The following is a 16,859-nucleotide window of genomic DNA, read 5'->3' on the forward strand; positions in this document are numbered from 1 at the left end:
ATGAACTGCTTTTCTTGCGTAATTGAAAGAAAACACAGAAAAATGCACTTGCAAGCAAACCTTTAATTTTCATCAAACAGCTTCCTTGTAAACATAGAAGATGAAAAATTCAACTGTGATCCCTGTTATTGAAAGACTAACAGGGACTAGGTCCTCCACTTAGTTCTTTTACAGATCTGTAGATGTTAAATACAATTACCATACACTCATGCTTTCCAATACACATAAAAATTACAGCTAAATGAAGAGGCAGTCTGCTTATTACTATATATAAATAACTGCTCAATCACAAGCATCCAAAGATAACTGTTGTTTAACATTGGAAACATTTCAACCACCTATTTTTCTGAGGACTTTGGGATTATACACACAATGGTACCTATCCAATAAACAGAACGTAAACACTAACAAACTGGTTTTTGAAATGCAAATTGGACAACGCATTATGATGCAAGACAAAGTGAAGTGAACTGTATCAGTTATGCTGTAAAAAAATAAATAAATTAACCTTTATGGCATGAAGCCGTTTTAAAGGCAGGCACGTGCACCGCAAAACTGTACAAAAGCCTGGATGCGTCAAGTTCAAGCAGTGCTGAATATTCATCATTCAATGGCATTTTTTATTTACGTACAGTATTTAAGCACTGCTAGAACTATATCTTAAGTTCATGTAGAAGTTTAAACCCCGACTCATCAAAATTCACTGATCTCTATATTTAAATATACTACTAATCTATTGGGTGTACATTTTAAGGTAAATCTTTAAGGGAATGCTAAATATTTTTCATCACCTGGATATCTAATTTCAAGCATTGTTCAGAAGAAGTGCAAGTTTATCATGGTCATTTACAACAGCTTTCTCATTTTGTAATTTTTCATACAAACTAGGCTTATAAATACTTCAATAAATTTTATGATATAAATGCTTTATGATTTATCATTACAAAATGCATAATTTACAGCTATCACACTAATTTTAATCCTATGAACTGGGATCAATACAAACCTTTGGAATTATCAGTTGAACCTTTTCCCCACCACAAAACCCCTCAATTAATGATCATCTAAACTCCTCAGACGCCACACTTCAAAAAATTAACTACTCTCTTATTAAAGGCCCAAGCAATGCGACAAATCCAGGGAAGCTAACAACATGTACGCTTCATCTATGATTTTTGTCGGGAAGTCTAGCATTAATTGTGCTATTTTCCTAACTACAGTAAATTAGGTCACTAGTGTAAATGTGTGATTGTGCAACTACTAGATCTTTTTAAACAATTTTGATGTGAAATAGTTTAATGTGAGGAACATCTATTGGATTATATTTGCCTCTAAATTATGGCATCAATTTCAAAACCAGACAAGAAATTTTTCATGATACAAATTAAACATGACAAATATTACATATTCTAAAGCCACCCCAGAACTGTCAATATTTATTGCCTTTAAGTTCCATTCATAAGACCACTTTGAAGGACAGATTGTGAAGCTCACCTTCAACTGTTTCATTAGCACAGACCCAATGATTTTTAGTAGAACTGCGACATGTGTCTCAGAAGATCATCTTCTGACTGGTGAGCAAACTTGTACATTCTTTCTTTTGATTAGTTGCTACTTGTTGCCTGTTTAAAAGGAGGAGGATTCCTTCCAAGATACAAAACAAAACCAAATTCTCTCAACAAATCATGAATCCTATTTTAGCTTTTTAAATTCAAATGCTTTGGTTTATGGTTTTTGTTTAGCTACAAACACCCCTGGATCTGGTGAGCCTATGACTATTCAGAAATATCTCAGCTATCAATGAAACTATTTGATGAGGAAAGAGTATTCAAGCTAAGTAAGGCAATTGCAAATAATACGGCTATGGTTTTTCGAAACCTCTTTTTCTTACCCCTCCTCCCTTACATTTTAGTTTGGATCAACCTCCTCTTCTACTAAGAGAACAGAGCTAATTCATTCTTCATTATCTTCCTTCTTAACAGCAGAACTATCTCCGCTACTGCTTTCTTCACTTGAGGGTTCAGGTTTTGTCTCTGGTGAATTATCAAATCCAGACTCTTCTGGTGCAATCTCATCTTCATCATAAATAATATCTTCTGGATTTGGTGGTGGTGGGCAAAATTCCTCTGCAGGAAACATTTCTTGGAAAACAGTCTCAGCCTATTCAGGAAAAAAAGCATAAAATATTTACCTTGAAATGCAATACCTTGCAGCAATATTTTACAGATATTTAAAATTAACTTCTGTTCTTTCAAATCAATAGTGATTTAATACTTTGACAGTATTGTAAAACATGGGAAATCCATTCCTTCTTGCAGTCTTCAAAAAAGCAATTTATCCCTTTACATTGCTCTACTAGGAAAATCACAGCACAGGGCTTTTTAAAAAATGCTCGTTGTTCTACACTGTATTGAGAACAACAAAGATGATTTTTTGCACGCAAAATGATCTTTTCCACTATAAAAATATCCCTAGGTGCAGTCAAATGCAAAGCATGGGAAATATCTTGCCTCTTTCCAGAAAGAATCCATTTCATATAACAAGCAAACCCAGGAAATTGTTAATATGTATGAGCTACATGATATCTATACGGGTTTCCTTCTTGAATTTAAAAAATTCCAAAAAAATTTCATTTCTGTTTTTCTGAACAGCTCATGCGTAGCTCAACTGAGAACTATTCTCATCCAATGGAATATTATAACTGAAAATATATGCATATTTGTAAATGATATTTTTATAATTTATTCAAAAAACACGTCCATCATTTCAATGACTATATGCATACACCTGTGTGCACAAATTGTGCCTTTCTGAAAAGAACTGTATATGCAACTTATGTAGACAAAAAGACAGTTACTCTTAAGATAACATTCAAGGATTTAATTTACAACGCCACTTACTCTTTATGCCATCAAGGTTTAGAAATTACGTACGCACAAAAAGTCAAGTTTTTTGACCACTGCAATGAAAGATGTTAAAGAGAAATGCGTTCTTGATAACATCAGGGTAGTTGTTATTAGAACATAAAGAATACAACTACAAAACCTGGGAGAAAAAGAACCCAAATAATACGATCTTAGAATTCTTGAGAACCAGACATTTTATTAAAAATAAGGAGGCCAAAAATCCTTTAAAAACACAAAAATGCAAGGAACTTTGTTAACTAGCATTAAATAGTTTTACATGTTCTTGTGCAAATAACCTATCTATAAGATTATCTTACAAAAGAACTAAAACCCCAAAACCGCTAGAAATGCTCAGGAATTTATTTACTGAATCAACACACACTTCACATTTCCATAATGGTTTCCTTTTCCAAGTCCTTAAGTTTAAGGCAAACGGAGACAACTGATGCAGATCACAGTTATGTTTTGGGTTTCTACAAAGACAAAGGAATACTGCCTCTTGATTTTGTCTATTTAGGAAACCATGCCCTAAAGACGACCTGTGATGAGAGCTCCCACATAAGCAAGAACGCATTTAATCTTTATATTCATACTGCTACCAGACAGTGCACTGAAAAAGCTGACAGTAGGGTCAGTTAATGCCAACTGCAAAGGCTGATTACATGATGTGGATTCCTGGACAAGAGGGAATTGTTTTCAGATTAATACATCATTGAGCATGTACCAAACAGCTTTCTGTGATAAACGTCACTGCCCAGCAGCAATGGATTTGTATCATCAGCACGTGGATGTAGGACTCCATTATTAACTGCTTAAATGACTCTGCCTACTCTCAGTTCAATTTAATTTTTCATTCTGCTTCCTAAATTTCACTCTTCCATACCCATTTAAAACTGTTTAAAACTATTTATATTAGTATATGAAAAAATATATTAAAACTTTCTCTTCTCTACTTCAAAAACATGGTTTTGTAATTTAAAAACCTTACCCAGTAAGTTGGGAGGGCAAGGGGGTACAGATATCCTACAAAAAGTTTACAAAACTAAGTTTTTGAACATAGGAGAAAGACTTTTTATTTCAAGTCTGCACTTCTCCTTGAAACTCCAAAAATATACTTAAGTTATTATTACATTAATAGAATATTGAAGAAAAGTGTCATATTTTGCACTAAATATATGACAAACTACAGCAGACAAACACTTCCCATGCAGTTCTCAACAATTAGGCAGCAAATATACACTCCAAAAATGGTCAAATAATTATGAGGTTGAACATGGAAAGAAAATTTCAGTATGTTATGTAGGACATCATGACATTGATTATAATTGAACAATTTAATGGTATAGAGTGCTTTCAGGTCTACCAATTTTTTAAGTTAACCTTATCCAGCTGAAGTCATGCAGAATAACCAATAATAATTTAACAGCTCCTTCATTATAACACTTTGATACTTATTGTAACCAATTCAGTTAGTAAATAGTTCTTTCAATAGTTAGTAGTTAAGCGTACCAGCTTTCAAGTCTGGACATCTGAATTAAGCATTAAGACATAAGCATGTACAACACTTGCATAGATACTCTAATTTAATAACTGTTATCCTGTTTGAAGTTGAATAAAACTATTTTGTTACTGTTTTACTGCATCCTAACTACCCACCTTGATGGCATGTGGACAAGCTGTATGGGCTTTCATAGCAACTTTTACAGAGAACGCTACCAAACTAACAGTAGTTTGAAATACAACACACTTGAATAACTCTGAAATCACTCCAGATATAGAAAAAAAAAATATAAACAGGTTAACGGACAAACATTGGCACGACAATTTTAGTGCTTCCTCTTATGAACATGAAGATGCCTAAGAAATCTTCTACTTCAGGGAACATACTACTTCAGAACATGGTAATTCATGTCAGGTTGTAGCAGGGAAAAAATAGAAAACTAAGTCAGATGCTTTAGTTGATCCATACATACAGAATTTGAAGAAGTCATAAATGGCACTTTACATTTTATTTAGCCTATCCTCAGGGCAAGTAAATGCAGACATCAAAATTAATTCAATATTATACTAGGTATTTAACACTAAATTAAAATAAAACAAAAATGAAGTCATTTGTATACTGAACTGTGGACAGATAATAATCTGTAAAAGTTGTGGTGTCTTGCCTTCTAAATAATGTATCATCAATACAATCAAACAGCATGACATATAGAAGTTAGTAATACTAATGGTAATGAAAACATAAATCACGGGAAGTATCATTAAAACAGTAAACACAGAATTGATGAGAGAAATTAGATTCAATTTTCCATGCTATCTCCAAGACTAATATACGCAGCGGGGTTTTGTTTGTTTTTTAAAGTGTTCTGATCTATGAGTTTGTAAATATTTCACGTTTGGACATTCCCATCACATTGCTAGGAAGATGAAAGTGGTTTGGGGATAAAAGGCACATCAACTTACGTGTATTTCCCTCCTCCACTTGTCTAGAACGTACCTGCATGCTACATGGGAAGGATTTATTCTAATTACAAGTTCTGCTTTATCTTCAGCCTGTTCTTCACTTTGTTTTCACATATGTTCCTCATTTATTTTCCCTTACAAGTTTTAATTATAAACATGTTTACACTAAAATACTTCTCACTAACTAGTGACCATTTGTTTCAAAACCTAAAAATAGACTCAGAAAAAATGTAGCCTCTATATACTCTTTCTGGAAGGTAGTGGTTTAGGCTCTTGGTTGTTTCTGCGCTGAGGTCTGCTTGTTTAACATCGATCTCACTGATGGTCAATAGATTTAACACAAAGGCTAATACAGCACATAGAATATTTAAACACAGCTTCATCTATAATACCATTACTCATTGGTAAGAAAAAGAGCTCTTAAGGTAAGACAAAGCTGAATGCTAGGAAAGATGGCTATCAGAATTAGAAATAGGCTGGTGTTTAAGTGTATTTAAACAGCTTTTAACTTGCACTGTTTTAAATAACAGTTAAAAAAACCTCATTTAGGAAAGAACTAACTTAGAATTTAAAACTGCTACCATAATAATTGTCTTGCATTACTTTTTGTCTTTACAATTTTTTATCCTCTTGGGAAGCAAATTATTGCCTTGTAAAGCAAAATGAAGGGTACTATTAGCCCTTAATTATACTGTTCTGACCCTACAGATCAGGCTATGTCAGCCTTTCCATTTTAAAATCTTATTTTAAGAGGTTTATGACTTAGTCATAAAAAATCCTGCAACTGGTTAGAAGATGGCATGCACTTTATGTGAACACAGCCATTAAAAAAAACAGTTTTAAAAATGACTAGTGCCAGTTAATCCTACAAAGATGTAAAAGCGTTCTCACATGAGCTCTGAAAGCACCCTGACACCACAGCAACTGCTGTGGTAGATTTGCCTAAGAATTTACACCTTCCTTACAAGGTGGATCTCTGAATGGAAGAGCAAGCAAGAAGCACTGCCGTAGTTGTCTTTCATTGAACAAAGTTGTAATTTACGTATTCACATGATCTTCTTGTCTTCTGCTCAATAATAGTTGAGAAGGCACAGTGAAAGGTATGACAGGAAGTTCTTTGTGACTTTCTATGTACCTACCTTTGAAGATCTGGTTTCCCTGCATATTCTTCCTATTGCCAACACACAGAGGGTGGCTATTTCACCTCTCATTTAGGGAGCTTTCACTACTCACCTCCAATTTCAAAGCACTACTAGTTTGTCTTAAATTGAGCACTGGTATGTTATGCCTACTACTAGGCAAGTTGCAAGTGGTTCTCAGTTCACGATTCTAGTTAGCAGGAACTAGACATGTAGACACCCAAATACTGAGAACTAAAAATCAGAACTGACTGTGATTTGGTGCCAGATACTATCTCAAGGTCATGAGAAGAATGACATTCCCCTCAATTCCTTCAGGGAAATAATCACACCATAATTTTTTAATACAGTGCTACTAAGGCAAAGAGAAGACAAACTAAGACAGATAGCTTCAGGTATCAGATTAGTAATTATGCTGGTTTTTTTCCCCAATAGCTTTTAGGGTTGTGACTATGTCCTGCAGGTATTATACTACTTTGATGATCCTTCCAACTTCAACCGTAGACAGGCTTTTCTGACCTTTGATTTGTACTGCTTCTCTACTACTCCACCTCCTCTTTAACCCTTACAGGTGAAAGACTATATATTTTGCGAGTTATTGTTTATATTTCTGAAGTATTTGACAGGTTTTCCTTACCACAGTATTCGAGCAAGTAACCATTCTACCAAGATCACCATCTTGAGGTACTGTTGCCTTCTAGACTCCCTTTAAATACTACTATATCAACTGACCTTTTCTCAAGTTTCTTCCATTCTCAATCCCACTGACATTCACTTTACTCATTAAGCAATATTTTTATGTATCTAGCTGTGAAGCTTTCAATCTGCATTAGTACCAATGCATAAAGCAGAATAACCCAGAACAAAAATAGACTGCATTGGACTTCCTTAGGTCTTTAATTTTAAAGTTCTGCAACCAAAAAAACTGATCTGCCCAACCTGTTTGACAGCACAGTCATTTCCTAAAGCAGAGTCTGGTCCAGAACAGACATAAACGTTTGAGGGTAAGCCATCATATGAACTTTTTTCGATTCCTGAAGAATCTCTCATGTTGAAGTAGACTGCCCAGAGGACTCTAGGTTTTTCCAGTTCTTCATTTTCAGTCTCTGAAAAGACAAAAAAAAAGTGATTCCAGTAATCAAAGTTCACGTGTAATAAGGGAAATATGTAATCCAGCACACTAGAAGTCAATTTATTAACATGGAATTACTGTAATAAAGCAATTTTTTTTCTTTAAAAAGCCAATTAATTTTGCTTTCCATTCTTTTCTGAAGTACTCTTTCATTGTACTTTTTTTTTTACAACCATAGGTATGCAAACTCTACTTATTCTGTACACACTACGCCACATAAGAACCAATTATCACCTAAAAGCATACTACCAAGAAGCTTGGTCTAAATTCAACTCCTTTCCACTCCACGTTATCTAGTTTACTCTGGATGAACTCCATGAGCAAATGATGGTCTGAACAAGTCCTCCATGGCTGTGCCAACTCAAAGCTATTGCATTCCATATGCAAAGATTTTTTTGATGTATACTTTTTTCCTCTCGTTTAATAGTTTATCTTTGTATGGGAACTCTTCTGATAACAGATCTTTGTGTGCTTTAAAGTTGAGTGTCTTCAAGCCAATCTAAGGAGACTAACTAATGCTCATGGTTTAAATAAAAGAAATTTTAAAGAAAAATCCGTAAGTAATACCCACTAAATTTACTACACATAAAGAATTACCAAAACCCAGAAATACTCTATTTGAGATGTGTGATATGCAGTATATAGAAACTCTAAACTGTGAAAATACTGCTAAATGAAAATAAACTATTAATTTATATTTATCTGTGCTTACTGAGGACTTGGTACTGTGCTACAGTACTCATTACAAATACAAAATGATCATAAACTACGTCTTGCTTGTTCATCATCTGTACCTTCTTGCAGTTACTTTGCACAGGCAGAAAAATCTCTGGGAAGATGAAGGTCACTTTTTAACAGTGCAGAATGCAACGGAGGAATACACAACATAGATTCTTAGCTTAATAGATACTATTTGTTTGGCATATTTGCTGTCCCCGTTTTAGTATTTTATCTCCTCTAAAATAAATGAAGCTTGTAAAAGACCTTGCGAGATTTACTTCTTTCCTAGGAAGAAACTTCTAGTTAAAAACGGCATTCAAAACAGTATTTTAAAGCAGTTGAATTAGAAAAAAAGGGATAAATCTATGCTGTTCCTTCAGTGTCTTTTTATAACTGTCAAATACTTTAAAAAAAATAGGTGCTAACCATACTGAACAGTTTGAAATATAAATTAAATTCATCAGCCTGTGAAAGTCTGAGCCTTAATACAGGGCAAGATGCTCTTTAATATATTTAAAAGTTCACATTGCTCATAAAAGTTACTTCTTCCTCATTTAGGCAGGAAAATGAATGGAGTCCTCTTCTCCAGGTGACTTTGCCTCTTTGACCTGCCATGGCCCAGTGCTCACTTTATCTGGTGATTCATTTTCAATAACTCCAACAGTATTTGTTCTGACATTTTAATTAAAATACGACCACTACCTCATCCTGATGATAAAAAGGCCTATGTGTCAGTGAAAACTAGCTTTTCAGTGCCTCAGTGCACCTGAGGACCCCTATGATCACAGAGTTTCTACAGAAGAATTTCAGTCAGGTTCTAAACAATGTATCATTTAAAAACTGGATCACTTTAAACATTAAGATTAATGCTAACCCCCCCAAATGATTAGAAGACACTAAACTGCAAGCTAATCTTTTCTTCACCAATTGAGCCTTTAAAACACAGGGCACTGTCCTGAAAATTTAAGATACATGTTAAATATTAAAAATTGGAAATTAGTGGGCTTTAACTTAACAGATATTAACACGAATGGTGTTTGCAGCTCTCCAATCTAATAAAGTTTTCTATTTACAAACCCTAGTTGTATTCTACATATTTGTTTTGTAAAGGCTCTTGTACTACAAACCTAGTAAAAAATCTACATCTTTGGCACATCAAAGATGCCTTTCCTTTAAGCAAAAAAGAAAGAAAATACGTATTATTTAATATTTTACTTCCTTTTAAAAGCACTTTGTTGTCTAACAAAAACAAGATACTTGCTTTTTCAATAGAAGGTAGAGGGAAAAAAAAGTAAAAATGGAAAAGATGACAGAAAAATAAACTTGTGAAAAGCTGGACTCAACCCTTCATGAAACACTGTCCTTGGTTACAGAGTCCTGAGAGGAAAAAGAAAGACTGGCCACATAGAAGACTGCATTTATCATTTTTTTAACAGGAGAAAATTCTACCTGAATTCATGTTATGTTTTATTCATGACGTGTAACAGCAACTACTGTAAGTAAACCAATTATAAATATTCTAAAATACATCCACATCTTACTAAGGTGCATACATACGAACATAAACACTTCACTGACAGCTAAGTATTGTCTTCTCATAGAAGAACTATGATTTACTGTATTTAAGTATGAGCACACTATATTTAAAAATGCTTTGCCAGCGTTAGAACACAGCAACATCATCTATGTGTGCACTACCTATTCTATGAGCACCTACCAAAAATATGATTAAATTCGAGATCTTGGGATTAAATTTCAAATACTTCTGTGGAACTAGCTCAAAGTATCTCAGGAACAATTTCTTCCAAAGCAACAACTGCTTTGTCAACAGGTCCTTTCCTCTGGGAATGCAAAATGGTCCATCTCAAGGCTCAAGTTCATGAAAGTAGCTGGCAGGGTTTCCTTGAATTTAGGGCCAAATAGTTCATTATTGGAAACCACTGGAAATCTATCTTCCTGATAAAGTTGCCGTGCGTAACAACTTTATGTTTAAAGCATAAAGCAGAATCCAGGGAATTTCAGCTAAAAACAGCAAACAAAGAAACACATGAAGAAGACAAAAAAAGGATGAATGATGGTTTTAGAATAAGAAGGCAAAAGAAAATGAAGAAACTTCTAGAACTGAACACATCTGGCAGCTGGAGAAAAGCAGATCACTAACTTTTGGAGCTTTGGTAAGTTGTGTTAGGGATACCCAAGTGACAGAAATCACTAAAAAAAGGATAGCGTAAAAAAAATAGATTCACAAATATTTCATTTCACTACTGCGCCTTTGAAAGACATGCTGAGGAGCAAATATGTTTCCACGAAAAAAAGCGTGAAAAATTAAAAAGGTCCTAGACACATGGTCCTTCTCTACTGAAGTTAAACCACAGCTGAAGACAACTTGGGACATTAGATCATGAAATACAAAAAACCCTGACATCTGTCTAATCAATCAATCTCACTCTCAAAATAGATTCCTTTACTTTGAAATGCTGATATCTAAATAGCAGCTCACCATATGTTGACTCTGATGACAGATTCAGATGTTCAGTAACAGATACTTTAGTTACAAGGGTAAATTACATTTTTGCAACATAATCTCTTAATACTTTATTTATTTTTACCTTTTTCGGTATTTAGATTGAATAACTTCTGTACAACAGGCTCTAAATCTTCCCTAGCAGTTTTAGTTGATGGACAGGTTAAATGGACTAAATCTGTTAAGAGAGAACACAAACCAATTACAATCACCAATACACAGATATATAAATATAATTTAAAATTTTCAAAAGGCACAGCAGGCTTTTAGAAATCACGGCTCTTCATATAAATCAGTTCCTTTAACCCAGAGAAGTACTGTGTTATGGAAATACAGTGTATATACACCACACAGAAATTTTCTTAACACATCTCTCAATTATATCTCTCTGTTCAGTGTAGACAGAATATAATTCTGTGAATAGGTGTCTATTGATACCAGGAAAAGCAGCAGCAATCTGCATGACACATCGTATTTGCCATTAATGACCTCTAAAAATACCAAGAACATTCTTAGCATAGTGTTGACAGTCCAATAGCTCAACAACGTACTAAACCCCCAAACGTCACTACCTTCACCAACACCCTCCTTTAAGAGCTAAACTGGGACTATGGGGGAATTTGGACATTTGGCTACAGTCAGTTTAAGTCTGGCTGCACAGGAGTCACTAGGCAGCTAGCATTCTCCACTGAAGTAAAACATATGAGCAAGACTTTAATTTGTTTTATTGCACTAAACAGTAAATAGGAGATGAAGTGAATAGATGTATGTTTTAAATTACAGTTCAAGTTGGCTGGCAGTTAACTCCTCCTCTCCGGCCATACGGAGAATGAAGAACAGTGTGCACACTGTCAAGTTTTGACAAACTAGAGAGAATTTAAAGATAAGCACTGCTGAGCATCAGAGAACTGTTCTGTGATCTAAGTTATGACATATGCAATCCCTTGGTACAACATAATAAAGAAGCTCCACAACATTTTATTCATCCACCTTCTTATAGGAAGAGAGAAACAACAGTTTTGTGTTTGGGTGAGGGTGAAGTTAGGTTAGGTGGGCCAGTAAGGATTTATGATCTAAGTACTTGATTTCAAGAGGTGCTCTGTACACATCAGAAACAAATCACAGAGTACAGCAAACCCACACTGGAAAAAGATGACACGAAAAGATTTTGGACCACAAGAATGCATTTGTGTAACTGTATAATTAATCAAAATTCACTTTACAGCATGGGCAAATCTATGTCACTAAATCCAATTTTGTATCTGTGAAAATTCAGAATTTTGCTTGAATAATGCAGATTTGATATTCAGATTTCTTGCTCATGTACTTCACGGAACATACAATTCCTTTATTTATTGTTTTACAAACTAGTGAAGTTGCCGACTCCTTAGAAGGGATAATCACTTGATGCAGTTCTTGATGTCTTTTCCATTCCATGGGTCTCTATTCAGATGCAGAACCAGCTACTCTGGTCCACTTGATTTTACATCCATTCATTCAGATATTTAAAAGCCACATCTTAAAGCTTTTTACAAAACCACCTTAACTGACTCATTTGCTACTGAATGGTTGTCTGGAAACTTATCAGCAGAGAAGTATCTGTCAGAGAATCACAAAGAAGTTTAACATATCTTTGTAGAAGTTTAAACTGGTTCATTTTTTCTTCATTATGGTACATTTTTCATCAATTTAATAGCAATGTAAGGCTATGGCGTTATTTTAAATCCACATGACATTTTTCTCTTTTCACTCCGAAGTCTGGCAATATTTGGGTCACTATTTACATCATACATATCTTGAATCACTTCCTGGCCGCAGTTATGCCACTGACTCCAGGAAGAACAGAATTTTAACCCTTCACGCTCCTCTTTCAGATTGCAAACACACAGATTATATTCAAACATTAATATTCATTTTTTATTTAACCAAAATCAAACCTTCTGTCTGAAAGGAATATGTACTAAAAAAAGTAAATGAAAGCAGGCGGTGATAATGAAAGTCTCCCTGTAACCTTAACTGAATGTTCACAAGCCCAAACATTGTAATACAATCTATTCTTTCCTCAAAAAAACCCAGCTATAAATCATTAAAGTTCACATAATTTACTTTCTATAAAATCTTTTTTATTATCTTTAAGGTTATGGCTATGAGTCACAGTCATCAGTATATATTTTGATTATATTTGATTTACTCAGGTATAACTGCATTAGTTACAGTGGTTGCCACATTTGTCTTCAAGTAATTCTTCTAGCAAGAAGAACGATGAGTTTAGTTCATGATTTCATCATTACAGTCTCAATTTTTAGGGCAAGTGAAGGAGTTTGGTTCCACTCAACTGGCAATACGGATTATGTGCCTGTCATTTATGCAGTGTGATCAAACAGTAGATGTATTTGTATACTTATCTTAAATAATTGTTTGAAGGAGTAATCAGTCAGGTTAAAACCCATTTACAGATAATGATGTAAAAGTTTTTTAAAAAATTATGAAATATGTCCCATAACTAGAACTCAGCTATACCCAAAATACAACTCTATTATTTCAATACATGAAGACAAATTTCATTAAGGAATGTAGTACCTTCTCTTCTGAAATGAAATGGATTTATGGAGAAAAGTAAATAACAGAAACCTTAATTTTTCAGGACCACAGAAATTCTCATTAAACTAATAATTCATATCTATTTGAATATCAATCCTTCTTTAGTTCGCTTCCTGCTATATTTTGGTAACCCTTGAATAAAGTAAATCAGCTATTTAAAGGATAAAATTTAACAATATGCTTTATAGCACTAAGTTCTTAATTACAGGCTTATTTTAAAAAATTAAGTAAGTAGGAAATAAAACTTTGAATTACTTTCATCATTTAGTTCACTCTTCTTTCATATGCAAAGAACTGAGTTCAAGCCTAGGCAACAGTAAAATAAATTGCTTATTATTACAGTTACTTATTTTTTGTTAAAAAGCATTAGGTCAGGTAACCTCTAATTCCATTTATCTTCCATAGTGTCCCTGGTGATCAATTTAAAAGAATTCAGACACAGAGCTTGGAAAGAAAAGTACGTACCCAATAAGAATGGTTTTTTGCTCATCTATTTCAAGTTCACATAAAATACCAACAGAGTCATGAAGCTCTGTACATAGACAACTGTTAATGGAAATACTGGGATGTCCCTTGCAGAAAGGTGATCTCTCTGATATTTTTAGAATTAAAGAATCTAATGCAGTAGGCAACAATAACAAATTCCTTAAAAGGATTTTTATAACTTTACCTCAAATACATCATGATGCACTCCTACCCTCCAGATCTCATAATGGGACATAATCCCACCTCCACTAAAACCTTCAGAAGATAAAAAGCCCTGAAATGTAGTGTACTTCAGGTACTTCAATTTAATAGTTCACCTAAGGTAGTAGTCCATTTTCAAAAAAACAAACTAACAACGAGCTACCAGCGTGATTCACGTGCTTTAGAATATTTTTTAATCTACTGAAGGAAAAATTTATTATTAAGTGAAAATAAGTCTGTTAACCTACTTATTAGTTCAGTATATGCTGATTAAGAAAAAAACAGAAACTGCAGCAGAAATGACAACATATGCTTCAAAATATTCTGCTAGAAATAATACTGAAATATATTTGATGTTTGTACCAAGAACCTATCCTTATGAAAACAAAAATTTGTAGCAGTTTTCACAAGACCACAAAGTCCTATGGCATACAGATTCTCTTAAATTTCAAAGGCAGTCTGAAAGGAAAAAAAAAAAACAAAACACCATGCATCTGTTAATTAAGATACCATCTTTTTGCTTACAGTTTGGTTTTTTTTTCCCAGAAATTATTTGAGAAAATACTTTGGCCCTTTAATTATAGCAGTAAGAGAAATTCTTGGCAGAAAATTTTACAAAGAAAACATTTCTAAGTTAAAAAAAAAATCTTCCTATTTTCACTTGAAGACTGCACAACCGTAGCTAGTTACAGTGGAGGAGAAACAGTCTGCTAGAGGTCTCCACTAACTTTATCTGCCATTCCACTAAATCTTCAGTTGTCTTCACAATCTTGAAGAATAAACAAAATGGGGAATTCTAATTTTTTTTTTTATCTAAAAAAACCCCAGCAGTCATAACAAAAAGCTGTTTGTTGGTGGTATTTTATAATTACTGTACAGTAAACAGAATGTTGTCCCAGTAGTAATAAGATTATGACTATCAAGCTCATTAGCCATATAAGTGTTAAAAGGAACATTTGACATTTGATCTGTTTGGAAATAAAGAACAACATACTTTATTATCATGAAAATCACAGTAAGACTTTACATAAATAATTATCACATGTAAATTTAGAAAAAATTGAATGCAATAAGAATCTCGTAGTACGATTCCTAAGCCAGGTGAAAGAACACAACTGCTACAGGATGAAGACAAGAGGCTATTTCTCTTATCTGCCGGTAACAGTCACCTAGCATGCACTGTTTTCTCAGGTAATAGCCTTGTCATTGTGCCGCAGAGGAACAATACGCACATATTTTAAATTTTCTTTCGGAGTTGATAGAGTCAAAGGGAAAAATATAGTTAAGATTACATATACCCTGTACTTACAAGTGTCCTTCATGCATGTCATGGTTGAGGAACACAACTCAATGACGCAAACTGCTGGTCTTCCCAGATCCACTGGAGGCACTGTCAAAATGGAAACCTATAAAGCAGAAAGAACATCTGTTAAAGCAGAGTAACATGGAGTATGAGGCAACCAACACAATTCTGAGTAATGGTGAAAAATACTGCAGCCAGTTATACAATTTTGTTTTCTGGTTTATTACTAACCACTTGTGCAATCAATCTCGCAGAATTTGAGCATTCAAGAATTTCTACCCAAGTCAGCAAGGCCACCTTTGTCAAGAACGTCTGTGGCAGCGGAACAGAAAGAAAACCTCCTATCACAGCCCTTTCCAAAAGGATGACAGTTTGGAAACTCTGTTGGCAAGAGACAAATCATTTTTGAACACTGGGCAGAGCACTGTTAGGTGAGAATGACTGCAGTACTGTTATGCAGGACTGCTAGGAGCAAGGCTTAGAAAGAACAGATTTCTCTGTCATATATTTCTTATTTTGTACATCCTATTTAACCTGTAAGAATACAGGAAGCATACAGAAGAAACACTTAACACAGGTTAATATCCTTTAAAATTAAGATCGGCAAAGACTGATGAAGCAGAAACATTTAAAGAAGGATCTGAAAGTATACAATAAGAACTTCAAACAGTAAAATGAATGTTAAAAAAAACCCGAAAGAACTCTGAACAAAGTTTAAACCAGATAAATAATTGATAACAGAATACTAAGCCTAACAGTTTACTAAAAAGCAAGCAAAATAACTACCTTAAAGACAGCAGCTAATTAATACAGTGCAAACTAAAATAAATAAAATTGCTAATAATTTTATAGAGTCTAACGAATGAAGCAATTATCAGTAGAGAGCTGACTAAAAAGCTGGATTCAAGCAAAAACAAAAGCATGAATTAATTCCTACCAACAACTAAATACTAATACATACAATTCATAACAAGATAAGTGATACGAAATTGATACATACCTGCTGCTCTGAATCTGTGTTTAGTACAGACTGATCTGTAATGAGCACTGCTCTTGAGATCTGTCTACAATTAAAGAAAACAATTACAGCATTTCACAAAAATGTAAAAAATAACAATTTGGATTCATAGCTTTGGCAATACCAATCTAAACATAATACTGTGGGAAGGTTATATAACCATATAATCTTTATTAATATGACTGTCGTTGAAGTAGGAACACATCTGGAACATTACTGTAGTATTTTCAATGACCAAAATAGATGATGAATAAATGGACCAGTGCCATTATATAAAATGGCTTGAATATCCTAATTTTACACAAATTCTTTTGTTTATTTGATCAAGACTAGTAGCAGCATGTTACAGGACTTCTAAGTTCCAAA

General features: G+C 33.9%; 1 protein-coding gene across 3 annotated transcripts in view; it reads right to left on the reverse strand.

Moving 5' to 3' along the window:
- Positions 1-44: 44 nt before the first annotated feature.
- The window catches only part of CHM (CHM Rab escort protein), a 69,995-nt gene continuing 53,180 nt past the window's right edge, over positions 45-16,859 (reverse strand). For 2 of the 3 annotated variants that reach the window (XM_054839392.1, XM_054839393.1), the window contains 6 exons: positions 16,476-16,539; positions 15,707-15,856; positions 15,482-15,578; positions 10,970-11,062; positions 7,448-7,614; positions 45-2,160 (listed from right to left, as the gene is read on the reverse strand). In XM_054839392.1, coding sequence (XP_054695367.1) covers positions 1,954-2,160; positions 7,448-7,614; positions 10,970-11,062; positions 15,482-15,578; positions 15,707-15,856; positions 16,476-16,539 — 778 coding nt within the window. In that variant the 3' untranslated portion in view covers positions 45-1,953. The remainder of the gene's footprint in view (positions 2,161-7,447; positions 7,615-10,969; positions 11,063-15,481; positions 15,579-15,706; positions 15,857-16,475; positions 16,540-16,859) is intronic. The other variant, XM_054839394.1, reaches the window with a different exon arrangement.

Source organism: Grus americana, chromosome 12 (genome assembly GCF_028858705.1).
Source record: "Grus americana isolate bGruAme1 chromosome 12, bGruAme1.mat, whole genome shotgun sequence".
Taxonomy (NCBI): domain Eukaryota; kingdom Metazoa; phylum Chordata; class Aves; order Gruiformes; family Gruidae; genus Grus; species Grus americana.